This window comes from Leptonotus elevatus, chromosome 8 (assembly GCF_054856555.1).
Source record: "Leptonotus elevatus isolate MCC_2025b chromosome 8, RoL_Lele_1.0, whole genome shotgun sequence".
Taxonomy (NCBI): Eukaryota; Metazoa; Chordata; class Actinopteri; order Syngnathiformes; family Syngnathidae; genus Leptonotus; species Leptonotus elevatus.
In genome coordinates this window covers 18,745,600-18,769,439 of record NC_141246.1, presented here as the reverse complement: position 1 = coordinate 18,769,439, position 23,840 = coordinate 18,745,600, and the positions used below count along the sequence as shown (strand labels likewise).

General features: G+C 39.1%; 1 protein-coding gene across 1 annotated transcript; it reads left to right on the top strand.

Annotated features, from left to right (window-relative positions):
• Positions 1 to 157: 157 nt before the first annotated feature.
• On the top strand, positions 158 to 23,536 carry pdcd11 (programmed cell death 11). The gene is made up of 36 exons (XM_086082035.1): positions 158 to 196; positions 577 to 693; positions 860 to 1,003; positions 2,536 to 2,700; positions 2,827 to 2,988; positions 3,063 to 3,183; positions 3,291 to 3,466; positions 3,611 to 3,718; positions 4,640 to 4,852; positions 4,972 to 5,096; positions 5,171 to 5,231; positions 7,967 to 8,113; positions 8,215 to 8,466; positions 8,579 to 8,704; positions 9,524 to 9,718; positions 9,855 to 10,025; positions 10,126 to 10,339; positions 12,168 to 12,320; positions 13,551 to 13,663; positions 15,368 to 15,870; positions 15,983 to 16,045; positions 16,165 to 16,261; positions 16,348 to 16,437; positions 16,707 to 16,809; positions 16,890 to 17,067; positions 18,206 to 18,262; positions 18,350 to 18,472; positions 18,613 to 18,735; positions 19,279 to 19,447; positions 19,563 to 19,688; positions 19,763 to 19,900; positions 21,066 to 21,316; positions 21,663 to 21,831; positions 21,956 to 22,109; positions 22,890 to 23,055; positions 23,181 to 23,536. The coding sequence occupies exons 2-36, from the start codon at positions 595 to 597 to the stop codon at positions 23,350 to 23,352; spliced, it is 5,427 nt and encodes a 1,808-aa protein (XP_085938161.1). The 5' UTR covers positions 158 to 196; positions 577 to 594; the 3' UTR covers positions 23,353 to 23,536.
• The last annotated feature ends 304 nt before the right edge of the window (positions 23,537 to 23,840 follow it).

The window sequence follows — 23,840 nt, the reverse complement described above, 5'->3', positions numbered from 1 at the left end:
CCGCCTACTTTAAATTTGTTGAGTTCTTTGACACTATTGGTCTAAAATATCAACGTCCCGAAGACTATCATCAAATGCGATCACTGATTGGGCAAGTGAAATGTCAATAATGTTTTACTTTTTGTGATTCGCCACACTGAGCTCTGCCCAAATAAAATTTTCTTCCGGGTCATTGGTATGGCGTGCTGAACTACATGTGAGTTTGTAAATCTCCAAACGGCGTTTTACTTTAAGCAAACGTGGCTTGTCCACATTTATGATTGCATTTCAATTCACACGTGATGCTTTTAGATACTATAGCCACTTGTAATGTTCAATCTAATACTCGTTAATATTTTCCACGCGTTCACCATATTAGCACGTAGCGTGTCTGTAGTGCACCTAAAGCTAACACGCTGGCTAGTATGAAACCCATAGAAATAGTTTTTTAAAAATGCCTACATACGTGGTTCAAAATGTTTCCCCAGTTGGATTCTCATTTTAAACGGAGACGTTTTAAAGAGACGTCAATTCGTCTTCTGTAAGACCAGGTTTGGAATTGCAAGTTTTGTTATGATGTGCTCATATTTTTCGTAGACAACTGAAAAATAAAGTATGGCATCAGCGGAAGAAGACTTCCCTCGAGGGGGGACAGTTAAGAAGGCTTGTGAAAGTCAAATATCGGTGCGGACTGAGGTGGACAATCTTTTTGAGGTATTGTTGATCTCCTTTATTGCTTTCATAGCTGGCATGTCGTGCAAAATACTCCAAAATCCTCACGAATCGTGATTTGAGTTTACTTTCTTTTTAAATTATTCTTCTCTCTTGCTTTTTGGACTGGCTTCCCTTGCTCCAAGTTGTTGTTGTTGTTTTTCTTCAGTCAAATGAAAAAGAAGACTCTAAGAAAAGAAAGTTTGGTTTTAAAGATGACAAGAATGTCAAGAAGCAGAAGACCACTGGGAAGAATGAAGATCCCCTCGCTCTCAATGCATCTGCAAAGTCTGTAGAAATATTACATTTCAAGGTAAAAACGCAATTAACGAAAGCCACACACACATGGTATAATTTGATAAAAGTAAATAAGAAATTCTAAAGGATTAGATAATATAGTTCATGGATGTCAAACTGAAGGTCTGCAGGCCAGATGTGGACCTTAAAATCGTTTTATGTGGCCTGTGAAATCATGCCACCATTTTTGAAAATTTGCCATGTAAATGATAATAACTGAATGCAGGGGCAATTATTTGATTATGGAAGAGCAACTTTTAAGGTTTTCTCATGAAATATATTATTTAAGAAATAAGAAATGTAACTGCCTCATGCTCTAGACACAAACCTCGTCTGTAAACAAATACAGTTCAGCTCAGCCCAATTTCCGCTTTTCCAGTGACTTGCAAAAATCAGTGAGCAAAAAGTTAATGGTGTTATTGTTTTTTTTATTTTTTATTTTTTATTTTATTCAATTCACACTGTTCAAAAATATTGTTTACTTGAAAGAATACACCATAATTTTTTTTAAATAATTTCCTTAAGCTGGGTATTATACACATAAAGTCAATCGGGCTGCTTTTGTCACGATTTTGCCCCTTCCCGACCAAGGACGTCTAACACCCGACAATCTTATGTCTTATTGCCTTATAAGATTATCCTTATGTGTGAGGCGTGTTAAGAGTGGATTCGTCCTGACAGTAGGGTCCAAAACCAGTCGGAGCCGACGACAACCTTAAATAATGAATGTGTTCAATATTTATGACGAAAAATCTTCAGTGGTGTGGGGGAAGCCGTGCACTCCTGAGCGAGTTGTCTCCGCAGACTGTGACGTGATGCAATGTAGCCAATAAAAGAAGTTTTTAGACTGATGAACGAGGAATCGCCGGTAAATAAAAACAAATTATCCTACCTTATGTTCATCCATTTTTATGAATCGCTTCCTCCCTCACTCAGGTCGTAGGTGCGCTGGAGGCAAACCCAGCTGTCTTCGGGTAGTAGGTGGCCTCCCTGAGGTCGCTTTTGTATACATGTGGTTTCCCCAGGATGCAGGAATTATTTTCCAAAGCAATTATTTCCTTGCACTCATCTCTAGTCCTCTTCGTAAACATTCGGCAAACATCGGCGCATACATAGAATTGCCTGGTCGTCTTCGTGTTTGAAGTTATGTATGATCAGGTAAGAGCTTTACCTCGAAGGACTGGATTCTTGACCAGTGGTGGAATAGAATCTTTATATGTGTTGTGTTGAGATTATCTGAGCACACCACACATAATATGACCAAAACTGTTAAATGCCCAATTTCTTAACTTTGTGTGGGGTCTGCCAAACGTAAAAAAAAATATTTTAAAACTTGAAAAATCCTTGTGTGTACCAGGCTTGAAAAAAAGAAGTGTGATTTCATTCATAAGCTGTTCGTTTTTCATTTCGTGACCCAAACCACAAACTCAAAACCAAAGTACACACTGTTGTTTTGGGTATACTAGTTTCACCTCTAGCGATGATATATTTACCTGTATGGTTTCACGGTTATGAAAATATATTTAATATTGTGTTATTTCTTCGCAGCATTTAAAGGAAGGCATGTTGATGCTGGGCTGTGTGAAAGAAGTTTCAGACTTTGATGTGACTGTCAGTCTGCCTTGTGGTGTGCAAGGTTTCCTCAGTATCAGGAACATCTGTGACTCGTACACTAAGCTGCTCACTGAACAACTGGATTCACCTGACATGGAGGTATGTGCACATTATTGTTGTGACCAATTTGTCCAACTAGGTAAAATCATGTGCTATGGATTCAACTGACGTAGTATACATACATAGTATAATCAACTGTATGTGTGCCCCCCCTCCATTTGACAGGACATTTATGCTTTGCCACAACTCTTCTATTCTGGCATGATGTTGAGATGTGTGATTGCCAAGTTGGACACTGCCAAAGGAGGCGGCATCAGCATCCAGCTCTCAGTCAATCCAAAGCTTGTCAACAAGGCTCTCACATCAAATGCTCTTAAAGCTGGCATGGTAAGTCAGAAGTCACCACCTTTCACATAATTATTTCCTCACCACTCAACTCATGCCACTGTTTGTTGTCTCAGGTGTTGAGTGGATGCATTGAAAGCCTTGAAGATCATGGCTGCTTAATTGACGTTGGTATCAAGGGAACCAAGGCCTTCCTGCCCAAGAAAGCTGGCAAAGATAAACCGAACAGTAACAATGGTATTGCAAATATGAATTGTTTTAGTATTCCCGTTTCATTTGCAAGTCTTTTTTAAAGTCATCATTGTGACAATATTTTTTTCTTCTTCTTGTGCGTCACTGTCCAGAGCTGAAAGTGGGCCAGTATGTGACTTGTCAAATCAAAGAAGTGAAGAATGATGGACGTTTATTGCAACTCTCTGCCAACCCATCAGCTGTCAATCAAGCTTGTGCTGAATCTCAACAAGGATGGACCTTGACTAACCTTCTTCCGGGACTTCTTGTTAAAGCAACAATCAGAAAAGTAGGGACAATGTTTATGTTTTCGCCAATGTTTACTCCATAGAGTGTCAAAATTCTGTTCAGGTTACACTCCCGATTAATATGTGTGCTATACACAAATTTATGACGGTGTACAATGCCGAAATCAATCAAGCCTCTGTTGCAGGTGACCAAACATGGATTGCTCATGGACTTCCTGTCCTCCTTCAGTGGTCAAGTGGACTTCCTTCACTTGGAGCCAGAGATGGCTGACAGTTACACTGAGGAAAGCAAGGTAATGTCTACCATGAGAAAAATAATATGTGAAAATACTAACAGTTTTTATGACAATGCAGTATTTATTTCTAGAAGAAATTTACACTGTTGTCTCAGCTAGTGGCAAACCTCCATGTTTTTGCCCAGTTTGGAAGAGACTTTAAATCAGTTTAGAATAAAGATATTTGTATATCCCAATATTATTATAATAAAAACTAAATAAATAAATAAAGGTAATTTTAGTTAAGGAAAGCCAACAAAATAACAAAAAAATAAAATGGAAACATTTTCGTTAGCAAAATAAAATAGAAATGAAAATGTTTTTAAAAAATGAAAATAACTGGAACTATGTTTTACGAGAATTACACAAACAGAACTTCTTGGCTGGTCTTCTCCTACGTGTGGGGCCGTCGTCCTGGAAGCCTCTTAGGCCCGGATGACTGTGGCGCTCTTCGCTTTTTGTGGGGCACGCCGTGGCATAGTCGGTCTGGGTGGGTGTCTCTGGAATGAAACCGCTCCCTGTGGTCGTGGGTCGTCATCCCTCTGCGTGGATGAGCTCCTGAGTGCCTTTCCTCGCATGGTTTCGCTGTGCCTTGCCATGTTTTTTTTGTTTTTTTCGTGTGTGTGGGTATGATCATGGGGATGGGTGGGTTTTCTTTTTATTGCACTATAGATGTTTTAATTGTTCAGCACCCTGAGTTGCATTTTAATGTATGAAAGGTACTATACAAATAAAGTTTTGATTTACTGATTTGATTGACTGATAATAGTAAAACTAACAAACCCGCTCCTTAAACGAATTAAAACTAACTAAATTTAAAAAACTAAACTCCAAAATGAAATAACAAAACAACTATAATGACAATTCCTAAACTATTATAACCCTGCTATGTTTACATTTTTGTACCATTTCTGTTGTTTATTTGCATCCTACGTGTAGGTTCTGGCCCGTGTGCTGTACATAGAGCCAGCCACCCGTTTGGTAGGGTTAAGCTTGCGTGGTTACATGGTCCAACCAAAGACAAGCATCAATACCACACCTACCTGCGGTGACCGCATCGGTGAGGTGGTGGAGGACTGCAAGATAACCGCTATGCACCATAAGTCTGGAGCTATTTTGGAACTGCCTGACAACACCCAAGTATTTGTACATGTAAGTAGCAAAAATGGTTCAATTACCTTACCATACAGTATGTTTTTGGGTTTAACAAAATAATAATAATAATAAACTCGGCTGAGTCTGCTGATACATTTTGTTGTTCTTTCTGATAGAAGAACCACCTAAAGGAGCAACAGGAGCCATCTAATGAGAACAAAGTACTAGCCTTACCCAATCATACTTGCAGGATAATTGACTTCAGCCCCATTGACCAAATATATTATGCAAGTCTACGCAAGTATGTGGAATCTTTGTCTTTTACGTCATCCCCTCTTGTCGGTCAGCATCCAACTAATTTCAACTGACTTTCAGGACTGTGATTAAAGAACCCTTCTTTCGATACCATGATCTTCGGGTTGGTCAGATTGTAGAGGTATGTGCTGAGACTTTAATGCAATATGTATGTACTGTTATCAGATATGAAACTATGCAGTACTTACTTGACAAGCTGGGGAGAATAGTGTCTAGTAGAGGTGCAGTGAATAAGAAAAAAAAAAAGCTTGGTTCTCAACATAACTTAATTTTGAGCCGTGGATTGGATTATCCCCCCCCCCCCCCCCCCCAAAAGGACAAGACCAATATAACTTTATCCCCATTCATTTTCTATATCACGTTTGCCATTATTAAATAAAATTCAACTCTGAATTTGTGTATAGTAGTGAGGTATGGCAACATTTTACTTCATTTCATGATGCAAAGGGTTCCCCTTTGGCATGGAAGTACCTAAAGCCCATATATCAGTGAGCGGCGCAGGCTTGCAAGGGAGCATGCGCGGCCGTGCTTTTTTGGCAGGCTTCATTCAATGTTGCAACACGTTGCAAAGACACTTGCCACAGTCTCTCAAACCCTCTTTATGCTGTCAAACGGATTTTCTTGTCTCTGTTCAACATTTGTTGGCGACAAAAAAATTTGAGAGTGTCTGGCAAGTGTCTTTGCAACACTGAAGGAAGCCTGCCGAAAAAGCAACACTCGCTATGTGCGCAACCACGTACCCTCGCAAGCCTGAACCGCTGGGTGAAATACAGGCTTTTAAAGATCATTTAAATATTTTTTTTCCAAGACACAAGTGAGATCACACTTTGTACCTAAAGTGCACACTTTTTTTTTTTAACGACTGCTGGCTGTGCTTAAAGGGTACTTGACTCATTGAGCCATTTTTAGTAGTAAAGATATTTTGTCCGTAATTAATGTAATAACTTAATTATTTTTCATGAAGAATTATTACCTTTTTAAAATGTTGCCACTGGCTGTCGACTGAAGATGACATCACCCATGCTCAGGAATCAGGTAATGACCAATCATGGCTCAGTTAGCAAAAGTCACATGGCCAAACCCAGAAAACATGTGAGCCTTGTTTGGTCGTTGCGTAATTCCTCAGCACACGTGATGTCATCTTCAGTCGACAGAAAGTGGATTATATTTTTTTTATTAGGTGTACATGAAAAATAATGAACTTATAGCATTATAGAAAAAGCATTATTATTTTACTGCTCAAAAGGAGTGAATTAGTCAAGTATCACATACCTTTGCTTCTGTTATAGCAGTAATGGCGAATTTAGTGTCAGTGTACATATTTGGGGTCAAGTAGTTTTCCCATTTCCATGACAATTTGAGGTAAAATGCAATTGTTTATTGAAAAAATGCATTCCAAAAACACAGTCCATTCACAACTGAATATAAATTTAACATATAAAGTGTTGATAGATGTGACGGATTATAATTTAATTCAGTTTCGAAATAGGGTTATTATTAATTACTAGGTATAGGCATTAGGCATAGGTTATTATTCCATTATTGTACTCCATCGTATCTTAATGAAAACTGCCTTCTGTATATTGGTAGGTGCTCTTTTGGTTGAATAACAATTTACTTTAGTCACAAATGAAAAATGTTTGAAACTTTGAGGCAAGTCTGAACCCATGTATTTCAATTTAAAAATATAAAAAAATATTTACATTAAAAAATAGCCGGTATATTACTTTAAAAAAAAAGTGGATCGGTAGGGGTACATGACTTTACAAAAGTAGTCATTCTGACAAAATGCTTTTGCAGCCGAAGATTTTTATGAAGATACGTGGGAAAAGTACTGGCCCATACAATATTACAGTATGTGACATATGAATACAGTATACTAGACTTTAATATAATGTTAAAAATACAATATGAATGTGAGATGTTTTCACAAAATCAGGCATGTATTATGGAGATGAGATTTGAATAAATGACAAAAATGTCAGTTTTGAGATTTCTCCCAAAATAACATCTTAAGGTCTCTATTTTAGTTTCCCAGCAGCAGAAAAGTTTAAATTGTATTAGAAAGAAGTTAATAAAAAATAAGCAATTAGTAAGTAATGTATATCGTAATTATGGTGTGTTTTAGCCGCGCTGCTAGCTGGCACATCCCTGGCACCTGCTCCAAAAAGAACCGCGGAGTTCCTTGCCTCTAACGTTACTTTACAAAAAAATTAATAGACATGGTAATCATATCAAATTCAAAATACACCATAATGTGAGAAAATGTTGTCATACTGGTAAATGTTTATCCAGGCAGAGCGATCTTCAGTTGCAGGATCTTTCTCTCACAAGCCTATTTCTCCTTTCAATTTAATGTATTTGTGCATTAACGCAAAGTATGTTGCAAAACAATGAGAGAATTATACGCTCCTACATGCGAGTACCTTCTCCCTCCACACAATATAGTAAAGAGAGTCATGTTGAAATGGAATGAAATGAATGAATGAAGCTGTATGAAATGACATCATACTTAAGAATGAATCCCACAACTCTGCTTTGATCAAACACAGAAAAAAATTTGGATCTAGAAATTACCTACAATTTTAGAGAATCATTAAGCCAGTAAGGCCGTTGCATTAAAAAAAAAATACCGGTATATGCAGGTTTGAAAATGTTATTCATGTGGAAGTGCTGATACTGGTATATGCACAATCTTGACACAGACAGTAGAGTGCTTTTATTTGCAAAAAAAAAATAAAAATGTAAATAAGTTTTTATCAGTGACGTGCTCTTTGGTATAACTTAAATATACTTGAATAGCATATCCTGTTTTTTTTTTGTCTAACCATTTCTTAAATGTCTCTCCATTAAAAGGTCAAAGTGTCTGTCCTGATTAATAGTGGCATGGTGGTGCAGTTGTCTCGCCACATTCGCGGGCTGGTGCCTCGTACCCACCTATCAGACATCATCTTAAATCACCCTGAGAAGAAGTATGCAGAGGGCATGAAAGTGACGTGCCGGGTCAGTCCATTATGCAAATTGTTGTCGCTAAACTTCCTGTTAATTGGATATGTCATCTTTCAACAGTCATCTTTGTTTTATTCTGCTCATTATGTCCTCAGGTGCTGTCGGTGGATGCAGACAAGAAAGACCTCTATTTGACCCGAAAGAAGACCCTCATAGAAAGCTCGCTGCCCTTATTCTATAGCTACGAAGATGCCCGTCCTGGACGAGAGTCCCACGGTTACATTGTCTGTATCAAAAACTTTGGCTGCATCGTTCGATTTTACAACGACGTTAAGGGCCTGGTGCCAGTCAACGAACTCAGCTCTGAAGTAATCCTCAACCCTGAGGAAGTCTTCTATATTGGTCAGGTGAGTATACATTAGCTGCTGTCCCGCTCTATTTCAGCAAGCCACATACATGTTACAGTACCTTGAAACTGTTTTAAATTGTGAAGGAAATGCTTATGGTTCCTTTTAAAAGGTGCTGAGGGCAAGGGTTCTTGAGTGTTACCCAGAGAAGAAAAGGATGGTGCTGTCTTTTAAAAGTACAATGGAGGGAGACACAGAAGAAGCAGCAAAGGTCCAATTTGACTGTGAGGTGGGAAAGGTATGTTAAAGACAAAACGGCTATTAGGGATGTTGCAATTTATAATTCTGATTTACTACCCCTGAGAAATCGGTGTCGATTTTTTTCCTGCAATACTTCATTCTACGCTATTGCGGTGTTCCAGTTCTGTGTTGGACCTTAGATTGTATATGAAGTCCAGCATGTAATATGAAGTAAAATAGTTGCGTTTATATTGCCAAGTTGCTAAACAAATGTAGCTGCCTCCAGGAACATACTGGTATGTTGCATTCTGAACAAGTGGAATGATACAAATTTCACTACGAGCAATTTACTGGCAATCAAATGCTGCTCAAAGTCAGAGCTTCTGTAATACTCTGTTGATGGTTCTAAAAAAAAATCCCAACCACAGTCGTGCATCAAACTTCCATAATTCCATGACATTATTTGTCAAAAAATGTTTGCTTAATAATCTGCCAAAAGATTATGTGTACTCTTGGGACACCCAACAGTCAAATTACTCTCAAAGAATCAAGATTGTGTGACAATATTAACTCGCAGAGCATTTAAATGCAGCAGGAAACTAAAACATTATGTAAGCTTGGCTTGCTATGGTCTCTCAAGCAATAAACTTATTTTAAATAGTTCACTGTCTTCTCACTAACTCCACTTGCATGGCTACTATTATGAGCTGTCGTTTCTACTACTGGTTACTATTGTGCTTGTACGGAGGAAGAAATATATTTATTTCTAATGTGATTAATCCGTTAAATATTCTAAAAATAAAATCAATGACCAAAGTAATGGCTATTACAGCCATATTTCCTGTTTAATTGTGTCTGCTTGCTGTTAATGTTGTAGAGACTGGAAGCCAAAGTGCTTAAGAAGTCAGCCAGTGGTGTGGAAGTGTCCATTCTTCCCCATGACGTTCGTGCCCTCCTACCTACCATGCACCTCTCGGATGTCGTACCCAACTGCTCTCTGCTTTTGGAGGCCCTGCAGGAGGGAGACATCACTTCAAACCTGGTCTGCGTTCTCCAGAATGGCAAAAAAATTGTATCCTAGGAACTAAAAAAAATTTAACCTCAGCCAGACTTTGACTAGTATTTATTGTAGGTGCTGTATATGTTATACATGCCTTTTTTTTAATCTGCCAAGAGTTGTCTTTGTTTTCCTTAAGTTTCTCACTTAGACTGTCACCAAGAAGCCAACAGTGATCTGGTCACTGGAGGAAGGAGTGGCTGCTAAGGATTTCTCAGAGATCACAGTTGGAATGCAGATGATTGGCTGGGTCAAGAACATCATGGCCTATGGTGTCTTTGTTGAGTTCCCATACGGCCTTGTTGGTCTTGCACCAATGAGTGTGAGTGATGGGTTGTTGTCAGCGGGGAGTTATTTGTGTTTTTTTAACCTAAGACTATCTGTGTTGTTCTAACTTTATTTTCCTGTCTCTACACTTACAGGCCATATCTGATAAGTTCATTGCTGATATAACAAACACCTTCCAAGTGGGCCAGACAGTTGTTGCTAAGGTGACTGATATGGAAGAGGAGAAGAAGCGCTTCCTGGTCACACTGAACATTTCTCAGGTCTCTGTGTCAGAGGAATCTGCCCAGACGAGACTTATTCATGCTGTGCAAGAGAGACGAGCTGTAACCGAAAGGATTGCTATGAAAGGTGGGATGTTTTTTCTTTATTTACTTATACCCATATCCCACTGAGTTGCGAATGTTGAATTTGCCAACTATGAGGTTGTCGTCTGTCATTTTCCTAAATTTTTGCGACATTTGAGACAAAGTGCAAACTAACCTAAAATTTCAATCAAATTGACCCACACAATGGATGAAAATAATTATTTTTTGTTTTTTTAGTAGATGTAATTATTGGACATTTTTTGTCCACTCCGCATCATCTCCCCGTGACGTTTTGCACGCACGCAACACGGCCCTGTTAATTTTGGACTTGTTTCCAGGTCTGTTGCGCTATAAAAATGTGAAGGGTGCTGCCATAATTTAGATAGCACTCCTACCCATCTCATACTCATAGGCTGCAGTTCGATGATCGACTTCGTAGTCGTATCATCGGATTTGCGGTCGCATGTTTTGGACACTCTGGTGAAGAGAGGGGCGGAGCTGTCAACTGATCACTGGTGGTGTGTTTGCTCCGATGGTGGAGGAAGATGCCTGTCAGACCTGGCAGACCTAAACGTATTGTGAGGGTTTGTGAATGATGTAATGTTTTGTATGAGGCCAGCATTACAATGTGAATAATAATACATTTTAAAAAATGTGTTTCATTCAAATATTTTCAGACTATGATTACCACATCTGTATATGTACCCATATACAATAAGCCAGTTTTCATTCATATGCTACCATAATGGATCGGTTGCACACAGTATACGGTTTGGCTGTCTTTGCCAGTAACTTCTGCAACAAATCTTTTTTATTTTTTTATTATTTCTCAAAGGAAGAATAGGAAATCTGAGATGGTTAGAAGTGCCATCTAAATTATGGCAATACTTGACACACAATAGACCAGGAATTAAGTCCAAAATGAACAATGCACACAACACGTCTCAGCGATGACATGACAAAGCTGTCCAATATGACAGCATACTTGGTGTATGTTATCATTATGATACTTAATGGACTTAAACCTTTTCAAAAAGTCAGCTACCATTGATATTTTCATGTTCATATAATATATCCTACTGGCCGGCTGCAATATCTTGTGGCTGTTTGAAGGAATTTTCATTGGCTTGCCCGTGGTGGGCACATTGAGCACTTATCAAACATTAGATTCAAACTAGAAAATATGTTCAACATATGTCTCGAACCTAGCTTTTTGTTTTTCGTTTTCGAATTTTGATTTCCATGTGCCGCTCCAAGCAGAGCCGCACTCCTCCAAACGCATCCTCCTTTGCTGACACAGCTTGACGGATTACGAACAAATGCGTAAATTGCCAAAACAATGGATTCGCACGGACATGTTTACCATGTTCAAAATGTCCATGCAAGAATGCTGACAACGGTAACTAATTGCGAACAGAAATGTGACGCAAATGCGACCTATTGCGAACCCTGTCTAACCCTGACGAAACATTCGGCAACGTTCGCAGCTCAGTTAACCATGTTAAGCAAATCTTGTGAAATGTACAGCCTTGTGTCTGTGAAAGTAAGCCTGCAATGTATTTGATTGGCCATAAACCAAATCAGAAAATATTACATATATATTATAACACATACAGCGAAAGGTATTGTATTAACAAACGCTTTACTAGACACAATATTCTCTTTTTCATTCTGAATTAACTGGAATGTTGGCCAGAATATTGGTGGGGTTATGATGGACTTGGATCAATGGCCAAACTTTAATTTTGAAAGCAACTTTAAAGAGGTCACTAATAATGACCTTATAATGAAATTTTGTTTACGTTTTTGATCAGATTGTTAATATGAAATCTCTGTTAAATGTCTTACCTCTCATCTCTGTTGTTCTTCAGAAACCGGGGAACTTTACCAGCAGCTAGCTGCTCTGACTGTTGGCCACAGGCTGAAGTTGGTTGTGGACACAGTGAAGAATGGCGATGGTGCCAACTTTAAGTCAGATGAATTGGTTGGTGCCAACATACAGGCCAACAAACACCATGTGATGGGTATGATTTCAAGTTTTGTTTTTTGAAACTGTATGACAGATGTCCTGTGATAAATGCATCTTGCACTTCAGACAAAAGGCTGTTTTAGTGCCATATTTTTTGTCGCACTTTTTTCATGGTTTGGCTGCCTGGTCTTGTAACTTTGACTTGTATATATTCAAATAAGAGCTCGGACTGGCACCCAAAATCCCTGTTCCCTTAGGTGTGTTTGGAAATTCACTCTGACACCCTTACACCACTCTTTAAGGTTTATTTGGAAAAACGCTGAGCTATCTACGCATTGTTCACTCCGACCGTTCAGGAAGTAAGAGTGTTGTTCAAATGTTCCATTAAGTTATTTAGATTTCCCCAAAAAAGGAGTGCCAAAGCCCAGTGTGTCAGGCAGTACAGATGGAAAGAGTTCACGTATGAGCTGCTGATAAATTTGTAGCATACGCTGCGTTTGGAAAGTAATAGGAGGGAAGTGCGCTCTTCCTCTCTGAAAACACACATTCTCAGAGTAGTTATTTAATAACATAAACGCACACTGCGTTGATGGCAGTAAACAAGGGCAAACTTGCTACGGAAGGTTGTCTTTTTAGTTTAAAATGGCTTACCTTAACTAGAATCCCGTGTCGCATTGTGGCCAAAAGTATAATCCTGGTTGGTTATTGTGCCTTTTGCTGCTGTAAATTGTACATTTTGTTTGATTTTATTTGACAAGGTACAGTGCAATTAAAAAAGATACTTATAAATTCAAGAGTTAAAAAAGACAGAATTATCCAAAAGGCTATTTTCCATCTGCAGCACCCTGGCTATGATGTGGAAAAAAAGCAGTAAAATACAAAAATATGATTACAGTACAGACACAATTAATAAAAACATAGGATTGGACTAAACAGGTCCTGACACACTAAGACAACAACACAACTTTGCTGTTAAGAATAAGAAACCATACAGTACATTACAAATACACATGACAGCACAACAGATTCAGTCTATTTTAGTGTTGGCAAGTATATGTATCAACAAGCCACTTTTTCAAATGTTTAGTAAAAACCTTATGTTTTGGCCGCGTACTAGCGGCACTAGCAAAACTAATGTGACACATTGGTTGCAATGATGACTACTATTTCATCCATTTCTTCTCTTGCTACCAATGCATGCATTTTCAAATAAAAGTTTTAAAATGTTTAAAACGGCAAAGAAAAGCTTTGATACATTTTGATAATCTCTCACTCTTTGTAACAGGGCATCAACTGACCCCAGGACAAAAGGCTACTGCAGTTGTCCTTTATGTTGACATCTTCTCTACTACTGTCCATGTGTCCCTCCTTTCCAAGTTGCTTTACAGAAAGAAAATGGTAAGTTAATTTGTTTTACGTTCATTTACTTATTATTACAGTATATACTGAAGAGCAGAAAATCTGGATGCATTTATACAATGTATTCCAGAAGACAATGTCTCCTCCCCCACTTGAGGCTCTGCCCTAAGGGGGCCTAATCTTTAGCATCGCCTGTTGGATGCACTTTAATTGACCTTTTCACAAAAGAACCAAGGTTGACTTTTCTGGTTCTGACGTTTTTTCTGGACACTTACAATGGAAATGAAAGTACTAGAGCATTTTAGTGAGTGTTGGAGCAGTACAAGCTCGATATCTTCCAGATCGAGGCAAAGGGGTCTATAATATGCAGTGGAAAGGTACATTCATGATATTAAAATATGCAGAAAAGCGGACTTCACAATTATCAAGAATAAAGCATATAGGTCTCAAGCTAAGTCTGAAGTAACTAAGTAAACAACGGCATATCTCTCTCACCATGGAAATTGTCATCCCGCAAAATAATTTCCAGTTTTAAACAATGTACCGGTACCTGTAAACTGATTACGTGTTTGTTAGTTTTTCCTGTGCAGTCTAACAGAACGGTTGTTTCCTCTGAGATTGCCACGGGCAACACAAAATGCTATGTGCAAGAGGAAAACAAAACAAGTTCAAAGTTCCTGTTACAATGCCTTGGAGACATTTAGCTGGCAGGGAGGTCATACTCTAAGCACTGTTTAATCCTTCAAAGACACTAGGGAAAGACCGATTATCGGCTGTGCCGTTTTCAGCATTTTGACGAATATCGGCATCGGCCATTTTGAAGAATCATACGGCCGATAATAGTTCCCTGAAGTTAATACTTCTTTTAAATGGATCGAATTATTGAAATTTTCAGAGATGCTGCTGACCATGGGAACTCTGTTTTTGTTTGAAAGTAAAACTAAGATAAGTAAAATTTTAATACTTCAGATATTTTGAAATTTTGGACAACTTTATTTACTGTTAGAAAACAATAGGGAGATATTTACTTAAGTTTTTTATTTAACTTTTGAAGACATGCTACTGCCCCTGGGAGATCCCTGAACTTTTTGTTATATTTTTAAAACAAAGATGTCTATTGATTAATATATTTTACAAACCTTAAAAATGTTTCAATAAACATATGCTTAAAAATAAAATTAAGAGTTGGAGTTTGTATTTTTTATTTTTTTATGCCTGTATTTTCCCTTAGTAAAAATGAATATCGGCTCCAAATAGCGTTTATTGGCGTCCTTGACTACTAATAATCGGTATCGGCCCTGAAAAAAACATATCTGTCTATCTCTAGAAGACACTTTGTTTTTGTCTTTGGTAAAGAAAAGAATAGGACTCCACCTTTTTTTTCCTCCCCCACGTGACAAACTCCTGGGATACCTCCAATTGTGTCCAATTTACATAATCCTCCATTCCTTAGGCACATCGCTTCACTATTTTGCATGTTGTAGGTCCCCAGTTTGTTGGAATTTTTTTTGAAAGGTTTTCTTGATCGATGTTACAATGAAAGTCTATGGGCCAGACACAAGCTTGATGGACCTTGACCGTTTTATTGTCTAAAAACAAAAACGTAAAAAAATCATTTGTTTTTGACTGCTTTCTTCTATTGATGATTATACGGAGATAAAACATACGTATTAAGCATTGTCTTCTAATGTGGACCTATCATCTCCCCTGTGTGTGTGTGTGTGTGTGTGTGAATGTGTATAGCTGACAGAAGAGACCAAGTACGATGCAATTTTGCAGCACATCGAAAAAGAGCTAGCCATCATCTCGGTGGAAGGCACCGCTCAGCTGACTGTTATTCACACACAAAACCATTTGAATGAGGTCATCATATCAGAGTCGGACAAACTGAAGGAGGGAATGTTTTTGGCCGTTGAGGTTGTTGAACCCAGCTGCGAGCAACTACAAGGGCTCCCTTTAGTGTCATGGAAGCGTACGCTACGCAGAAAACAGCGCACCCTTTCAGAAAAACAGATGGACTCTGGCACTGGTTACCACCTTGGAGAAATTGTGCAGGGCAAAGTACGGACTGTGAAGCCTACCAACATTCAGGTGACACTAGAGGATGGAGCCACGGGCTATGTGCATGTTTCTGAGGTGATGGAGCCTACAGAAGTTTCACCAGGATCCTTCCCCACATCGTCAGTTCAAGTGGGCAATGTGGTCACCGCCAGGGTCATTGGAGAACGAGAATTCAACAGTTACGGGTGACTGCTGCTTATTTTGTCCTCCTCATTATTCAGATTATCTAAAATTGTTCAAATATGTATTTAGAAGTCTCTTTTTCAGAATTATGAATGATCTGTTTGTTTTATTTAGAGCTTTACGTGTTTCCAGTCAAAGATTAACATACACCATCCCTGCGCTCACACTAATACCCAGGTAAATGGCTGACCGTTACTATTTTCACAGCTTCAAAATTGGTTGGATGTTTTTTTTTCTTGTGTTTTTTTTCCATCCCAGTCGTTCACATGTTACCGCTACACAATTTTTCTCCATAGTAAACTGGATGAGAAATTTGAACTCAAGCCAGTTGCAGCTGAAGAGAAAGTGAGCAGTTACAAGAGTGGAGAGGAAATTACCTGTTTTGTTTCTAAGGTAGGCAAGGCCGAAGTTGTGCATCTGACATGCTCCTACTGCAAATCTGAGCAGAGGTTTGTGAATGAGTTTGTGATTGTCTGCAGTTTCATCGAGACTGGAAGCAATTGGAGGTCACGTGCAATGATTTCGTCTCCGGGACAGTGGAACTGCTGGCTACGATTACTGATCCAAAAGTAAGTTATTCCAGCACTGGTGATTAGTGGAATTTAATGTAATTTTTATTTTTTAACACCAGGTGGTGCTATAAGTCTTAAACAATCTACCAGTTTTTAATGTGACACTTGATTATACAGTACTGTATAATTAATGAAACGCCAAACATAACATGACACCAAATGTTTTATAAAGAGATAACATAATTTGTGATATTATACAAAGAAAACGGGACAAAAACTATTTGTGTGGACTCTGCTCTAATATTGCTTGATTTGTCATATTTCAGGATTCCAGCCGGGCTGAAAAATTGTACAAACTTGGCCAGGCTGTGAAGGCTAAAGTGGTCAAAGTGAGTCTCAAGCCTTGGCGGTTGTCACTGTCACTCACAGGTGGGACACAAACCATTAATAAATCCCATATATGATGAAAAAAGGCTGACAAACTGATGTGTGCGTTTTTTTTTTTAAAGGCATTCATGAGTTGGAGGCAGGCAGTATCACTTTAGGAATGGTGACAAGCATACTACCACACATCGGCCTTGTGGTCAAACTCCCGTTTGGTTCTGTGGGAACTGTGGACATCACTAACCTCACTGATGCATACAAGCCCAACTTGTTGGCTGCATTTAGCAAGGATCAGCTGCTGAGGTCAGTGAATGCACCTGTGTGCGTGTGTGTGTTAGCGGTGTGAATTGCCTTGTACCTGGCGATTCGATTAATGTCACAATTCGATACCGATTGATCCCGATACGAGTCTATAAATTGATTATTGCGATTTATTTTTTAAACTCAAATTTAGAAAATGCTAATCAGTAAACTTGTACATGTACACTGTAAGATTTGTATGAAAATGTATTTATTTATCTGAAAATATAGGCTTATAACTGAGCCACTGCATTTACCAAACAGGTTGCAGTCTGTTTCATGTTTGAACAGCACTGAAATCAAATATTAAGGCTTAAGGTTCCATTAATATAACATTCTTCCATGCTTAATGTGTAAATCTTAACCCTAAGTAAGACGTTTTGTTGAATATTCCCATAAAAAAATGTTAAAAAATCGATTCGGCCGCATATTGAATCGATTCAAGAATTGCGCGCTGTAATATCGCGATTCTAACGCCCCTAATATATATATATATATATATATATTATACTTTATGTATATGTAGAAGTCATAGTAATGGTGTACATGGGACTTAACAGTTGCATAGATTTTTATTTATTTAACAAAGATAATTTACACAACTTGAAACTGTAATTAATGCTCTAATATATGCATGAGGGTTGGGGAAATGTATCCCCATGCGTAGTCCAGAGCTGCAGCTTTGGTTTGCTCCCCATAATATTCTTATTGCAGAGTAATGTTAACCTCAGAATATCCTGACACTTGTATGTCAGGCTTTGCCCAACACGGAGTGTTGTTTACAAGCTACAATAAGACAGAGAACAAAAACAGCACAGTGTGTTGTGACGAGTTGGCTGTTATACCTGCTGCAGTGGCGTGGGGATCATTACTGTTTGAGCTGTCACTGCCCCTGACACATCTAACATTGATTCTCAAACTTACAACATAATACGTTTAATACTTCAGACATTAGAGGCACTGTATTTACAGTATCGTACCAGAAAGGGAAGTGGTATGGGTACTGATTATCAGACTCACACAAGGTGCATATAGCGACACAGTTGTTTTGCAGCAAAAGAAAGTTAATACAGTGGTCCGATATTGACAATCATATTGTATTAATAGATCTGCCAAATTGAATGATGTTCTTTTATCTTAGGTGTTACCTTCTAGGCAGTGAAAATGGCAAGTGGCAGTTATCGCTACGACCATCAAGGTATGATATCTGACAGATACACTCAAAAATGCTGGTCTGTCTGGAACTAGCAGCCTTATTGCTGCTGTTTATGCTCCTCTGCTCCAGGTTGAACCCAGAGCAAGCCCAAGCAGCAAAAGACACAGAGGTTTTATCCTTGAACGATCTGCAAAAAGGCCAGTTAATCAGAGGCTTTGTCAAGTCTGTCAGTGAGCAAGGGGTCTTCATAAGGTAAAAGCCCACCGTCCTTGTGAATATATTTGCACCGACTTCAGCACTAGCATGGGAAACGGCAATGAGCATACTTTAAATGTGTCGTGTGACGGCTCACTCAAGACCTGAAGTGATTGATGTCTTGTTACATCTTCCAGGTTGTCAAACAGCATCACTGGGAGAGCCGAGCTTCAGCAGTCCACCAAGTACTTTGTGAACACCCACAAGGTCCTCTGTAGTCATCTGCCCCCCAGCAAATTGCTCACTGCAAAGATCATCAGGTAAAATGCATCACACACAAAGAAGTACTACATTTGCTAATAAAAACATGTAACATTCTTTTTATTATTAAATTATGGTAGGTTACACATAGAGGTTTAGTGGAAAGTGGCTAGCACATCCACTTCACAGTTCTGATGTTGGCTGTTTCGAATCTGGGCCCCGGACTTTCTGTGTGGAGTTTTGCACGTTCTCGTTGTGCTTACGTGGGTTTCCTCTGCCGTTTATTCAAGACTCTAAAGTGTCCTTAGGTGTGAATATGAACGTGAAAGCTTGTTAGTTTATATGTGCCCTATGACTGGCTAGTGACCAGTCCAGGGTGTGCCACAACCTCTCACCCAATTAGTCAGATGGTGTAGACTCCCACTCACCTTGACCTTATTGAGGATGAGCAATAAGCAATGATTATACACATGTATTTGATGAGTCACACGTGAAATAAATGTCTGATGGGATTGCGAGAAGTGCTACAGGAAACATTGCCTTTCTTTGGCTCTATGTACACCATAGCTTGTGCAAGACATAACAGTGTTCTTGTTGTTCAGCATTGACAGAAAAGCACAGTTGGTGAACCTGTCCTTGCTCACTGTGGACACTGGGAAGCCAGACAACCTTCCAGAGTCCCTCCATCTGCCGCTACGTCTCTTGGGAGAGGAGAAAAAGAAGTACAACCTTGAAAAGAAAAGGAAACGCTCACTGTCTGAAAGCGTAAAGGTAACAAAACAGTTGGGAAGCATTTCAGCATTGATGCTCACCATTTATCCTTTGGCTTTTCTGTTAACAAAAATGCTATGCATACTTAAAGTCATCAACTTTGTTGTATTACCAGAAACAAAATGTGTCGAAGGCCCCGAAGAAGAAGAAGACGACAAACCATGTTGATAATGACAGTGGTGTTGAGGTGTACTTTAGAGAGGGAGAAGATCAGGAAGATACGAAATCTGCTGCTGTGAATGTAAGCAAAGTAATTGACATTGCCTTTATTTCAGTTCCATTTATTCATGTTTAAATGAATAAATGTCTTGACAGGTTTCTAGTTCGGGTCCTTCCAGATTGCAGGTTACAGCTGGGTTCTCCTGGGATCTTGGCTTGAGCTCACTGAAGCCTGCTACAGCAAACAAGCATGCAGACTCGAGTGATGGAGAGGACCAAGATGAAAGTGGCAAGGTGAGCCAGCAGTAAGCTTGGTATTCGCTGTTGCAACTTCTAGGGCTGGACGATTATGGGGAAAAATAATCATCACGATTATTTTTGGTTGAGATTGAAATCACGATTAATGAAATGATTGTTCATTGATTTTAAAACGTTATATTTTTTCAACTACTGAAACTCAACTAACGGTTCTCAAAACTCAAAAACTACTGATCATAGCCTTGCGTCCATTCATCCCTTCATGTTGAGCACTTTATTCTTAAACATAACCTTATAAATATATGAAATTGCAGCCTTTTCATTTTTAAACTTAGGCATTACATTACCCTCTTTATCATATTTATTTTATCTTATGTTATTTTCACAAGTCAGGGGAATTAGTCGGCTAACCTGTGACCTCGGCTTGTATTTTGTGCTGTCATGTGGAAATGTGTGTTGGTATCACCAAAACAAAAAAACTTGGATATATTTGTATCCTTGAATTTTGAAGAAAAGACTATTCTGTGAATCCTTAAACTCAAAAAAAAGTTCAAATAAAACCAAAATACTGTATACTAAAACAGTCATTTTAAAACAGAGTGTTTCTGCGCGTTTTGGCGTCTTAGGGGCAGTGTGGTACCGTGCATTCATGGTGTACACGCTTACAATGAGAACAGAAGAAATTTGTGATTGAATTCTATTAAAATAGCTCATGTTTGGGAAGAATTTGTGCCTTTCAGTAGTGTTATCTTACATATGGGTATCTGTTTCCACAGCATATGTGTGTGAATATTTATTTGAAGGACTATTACTCCCGAAGTTGATGCTAACTTACTGTTAGCATTTGAATGGGATCCGCCATGCTCTTTAGCATTAGCACTAGGCTAGCGATGTTTTTAAAACGAAGCATGTTTTCTATTTAAGTGCACACTGTATGTAATTCTCATTATCGTGTGCTTAGTTTTACAGTTAACTCCAACTGGAGTGTCATTTAACAGCTTAAAGGGCACTTAGGGATGGCAGAATCACACTGATTCGGTCCGGGCTTGCTACATGGTGCATTCAGGGTACTCTCACATCGTAGGGAACTTGTAAAGCACATTAATCGTTTTTCTCTGATCGAAATCGCAATAAAATTCCAGTTAACCGTCCAGCCGTAGTGACTTCCACCTTTTTGTTTCACTACTTCTTTCCTCGTCAGTCTCAGAAGAAGTCTCGGAATGAGCTGGAGCAGGAGAAAAAGATGGCGGAGAAAGCCTTGATACAGCGGGAGATGGAGTTGATGGACCCTCAGCTCAGGCCCCAGGATGCAGCAGCGTTTGAGCGCCTGCTCTTGGCCTCCCCCAACAGCTCCATTCTCTGGCTCCAGTACATGGCTCACCACCTGCAGGCCACCCAGATTGAGCAGGCTCGCGCTGTGGCCGAGAGGGCGATTAAAACCATTTCTTTCAGGTGAGATGTCGACACAGAGGTTTGGTATTTTGTCTGCTTGTCGAAGTGGTAAGATTTGGCACTTTGCATTGCTTGCATTTGTACTGGAAACTGATGTATTTAATGTTTTATTTCAGCTTATGTCCTTTTCTCTCCTTTTCTCTCCTTTAACTCTACTTCACTCTTGTGTCACGTTTGCTACAAAAGTGAACCTTTTATGGCTTTCGATAAAATGGCTAAAACATGTCATGCATGTTGCATTGGTATTTCTGCTTTTGATTGTGGGATTTACTTAAAATGCATAAATAGATGTTTTAATTTTCAGTGGTGGCTTTCTTGTTAAAATACTTTTTTTTTTAATGCCCAGAGAGGAGCAAGAGAAGCTGAACGTGTGGGTGGCCCTGCTTAACTTGGAAATTATGTACGGCACCGAGGAGAGCCTCAAGAAAGTTTTTGAGCGAGCCCTCCAGTTCTGTGAGCCCATGCCCATCTATCAACAGCTGGCTGACATCTACGCCAAATCTGACAAGATCAAGGTATTAATTACCCGCTCACAATTTGCATTTTTCACACCATCCAAGTAGGACTTGCGGCAAATCAATAAAACAGTAAAGGTTTTCTGAACGCATCTGTTTGCGTCTCTCTCCGTGTTTGGATCAGGAGGCGGAGAACTTGTATCAGGCAATGGTGAAGCGTTTCCGTCAAAACAAAGCGGTGTGGCTGAGCTATGGGACCTTCCTCCTTCAGCAAGGCCAGAGTGATGCTGCCAGCGCTCTCCTGCAGAGGGCGCTTAAAAGTTTACCATCCAAAGAAAGTGAGTCAAATGGTCTGCAGAACTGAAAAATCTGCTTCACTTTTGTCAGTATCTCGCTAAAGGCCTTTTGGCAATTGTTTTATTATATCTTCTATTGTGACAATAATGAAAAGTGCCACTTTACTACATTAGAGTCTGTGCACAGATTGTATAACACTGTAAATGTATATCTCCTCTTAAAATAACTCATTACACAGCCACTCATGTCTAAACCATCGGCAACACAACTAAGTACACGCATTTTCCATCCCCGGTGTCATGTGCCATTAGTGTTACAAGGTCTCAGATGTGAATGGGGACGCAAATTATTGAAACTTCGGGCCAAATTTGGACACTTTTGTTGCCGGCTGTTAAGCACGAGGCCATTTTTTCTGTTATCTCATAAAAAGATACATTACTTTACCCCCCCCCCCTCCCACTTTTTTTTTTTTTTACAAAAAAACTTTCTGCCATACTGAACATGCTCAGGTTATTGCATACACCCCCAGTCCCCACCTCAAATTTATAGTGAAATGTTGACAGCTCACAGACTAGAAATAGTTTTCATAAAAGCACAGCATGAATGGTGGATATTCTCATATTGTTTGATACCAGGTTGTCTAATATATTGGTAACCTCACAGGTGGAAAAACATGCAGTGCACTTCTACAGCCATGATAATAAAATACTGATAAATAAGTACTTTTCTGTTTGTTTTTATTAGCTTGCGTAGGTGCGCCTAATGTTGAGTGTTCTTGCCTGCTACATAAACACATTTGAAACATTGTCATTTGTCATCAGGTGTGGAAGTGATCACAAAGTTTGCCCAACTGGAGTTTCGCTATGGAAACACGGAAAAGGGTCGCACAATGTTTGACAAAATCCTGACCAGCTACCCCAAACGTACAGACCTCTGGTCCATTTTCATCGACCTCATGGTCAAACATGGATCACAGAAGGAAGTCCGGTAAGGACAAGTTTATTTTTATTTATTTTTTACTACCGAAACTTCAGTCAGTTATTCTCTTGAACAGGTTAAAAAAAAAAGCTTGTTGCATGCTTACAGTTGTACTCATCTAAATGATCCTACAGGGCCATTTTTGATCGAGTGATCCACCTGAGTGTGTCCATGAAGAAAATCAAGTTCTTCTTCAAACGCTACCTGGAGTACGAGAAGAAGCACGGCACACCACAGAGCATCCAGTCTGTCAAAGAAAAGGCTGTGGAGTTTGTGGAAGGCAAATGCAGTGAGGCTGCCAGCTAGAGACCAAATATACAATATTGTATGTTTGCTATGAACTCTCTATACTTTTCGCTACATAATGCAAACAGATTGTTAATTAAGAGTTGACTTTTTTTATTGTTGCAATTTATTCTTGGAGCTTAAGGACTCAAACTAACCTTTTGTAAAATGTATGTATTCCTTTATAAATTTGATTGGGGTCAAACCAGTATTAGGAATTTAATTAACTCATTTCAAAAGGGAAGTCAACCGCAAAATGTATTTAGAATAGATTGAATGCAGCCCCACTAGTCTAAACACAGCATTCAGGGGGGCAGCCATTTTGCCACTTGCTGTCAACTGAAAATTACATCAACATTTGTGACTGTGATGTCATTTTCGGTCGACGTCAAGTGACAAAATGGCCGCCCCCTGATGTGGATGAAAGCAGACAGGTTTTGCTGCTTAAAGAGTAACTCAATAGGAAGTCGGACTCTTGCTCCACCCCTCACAAAGATTTGAAATCGGCG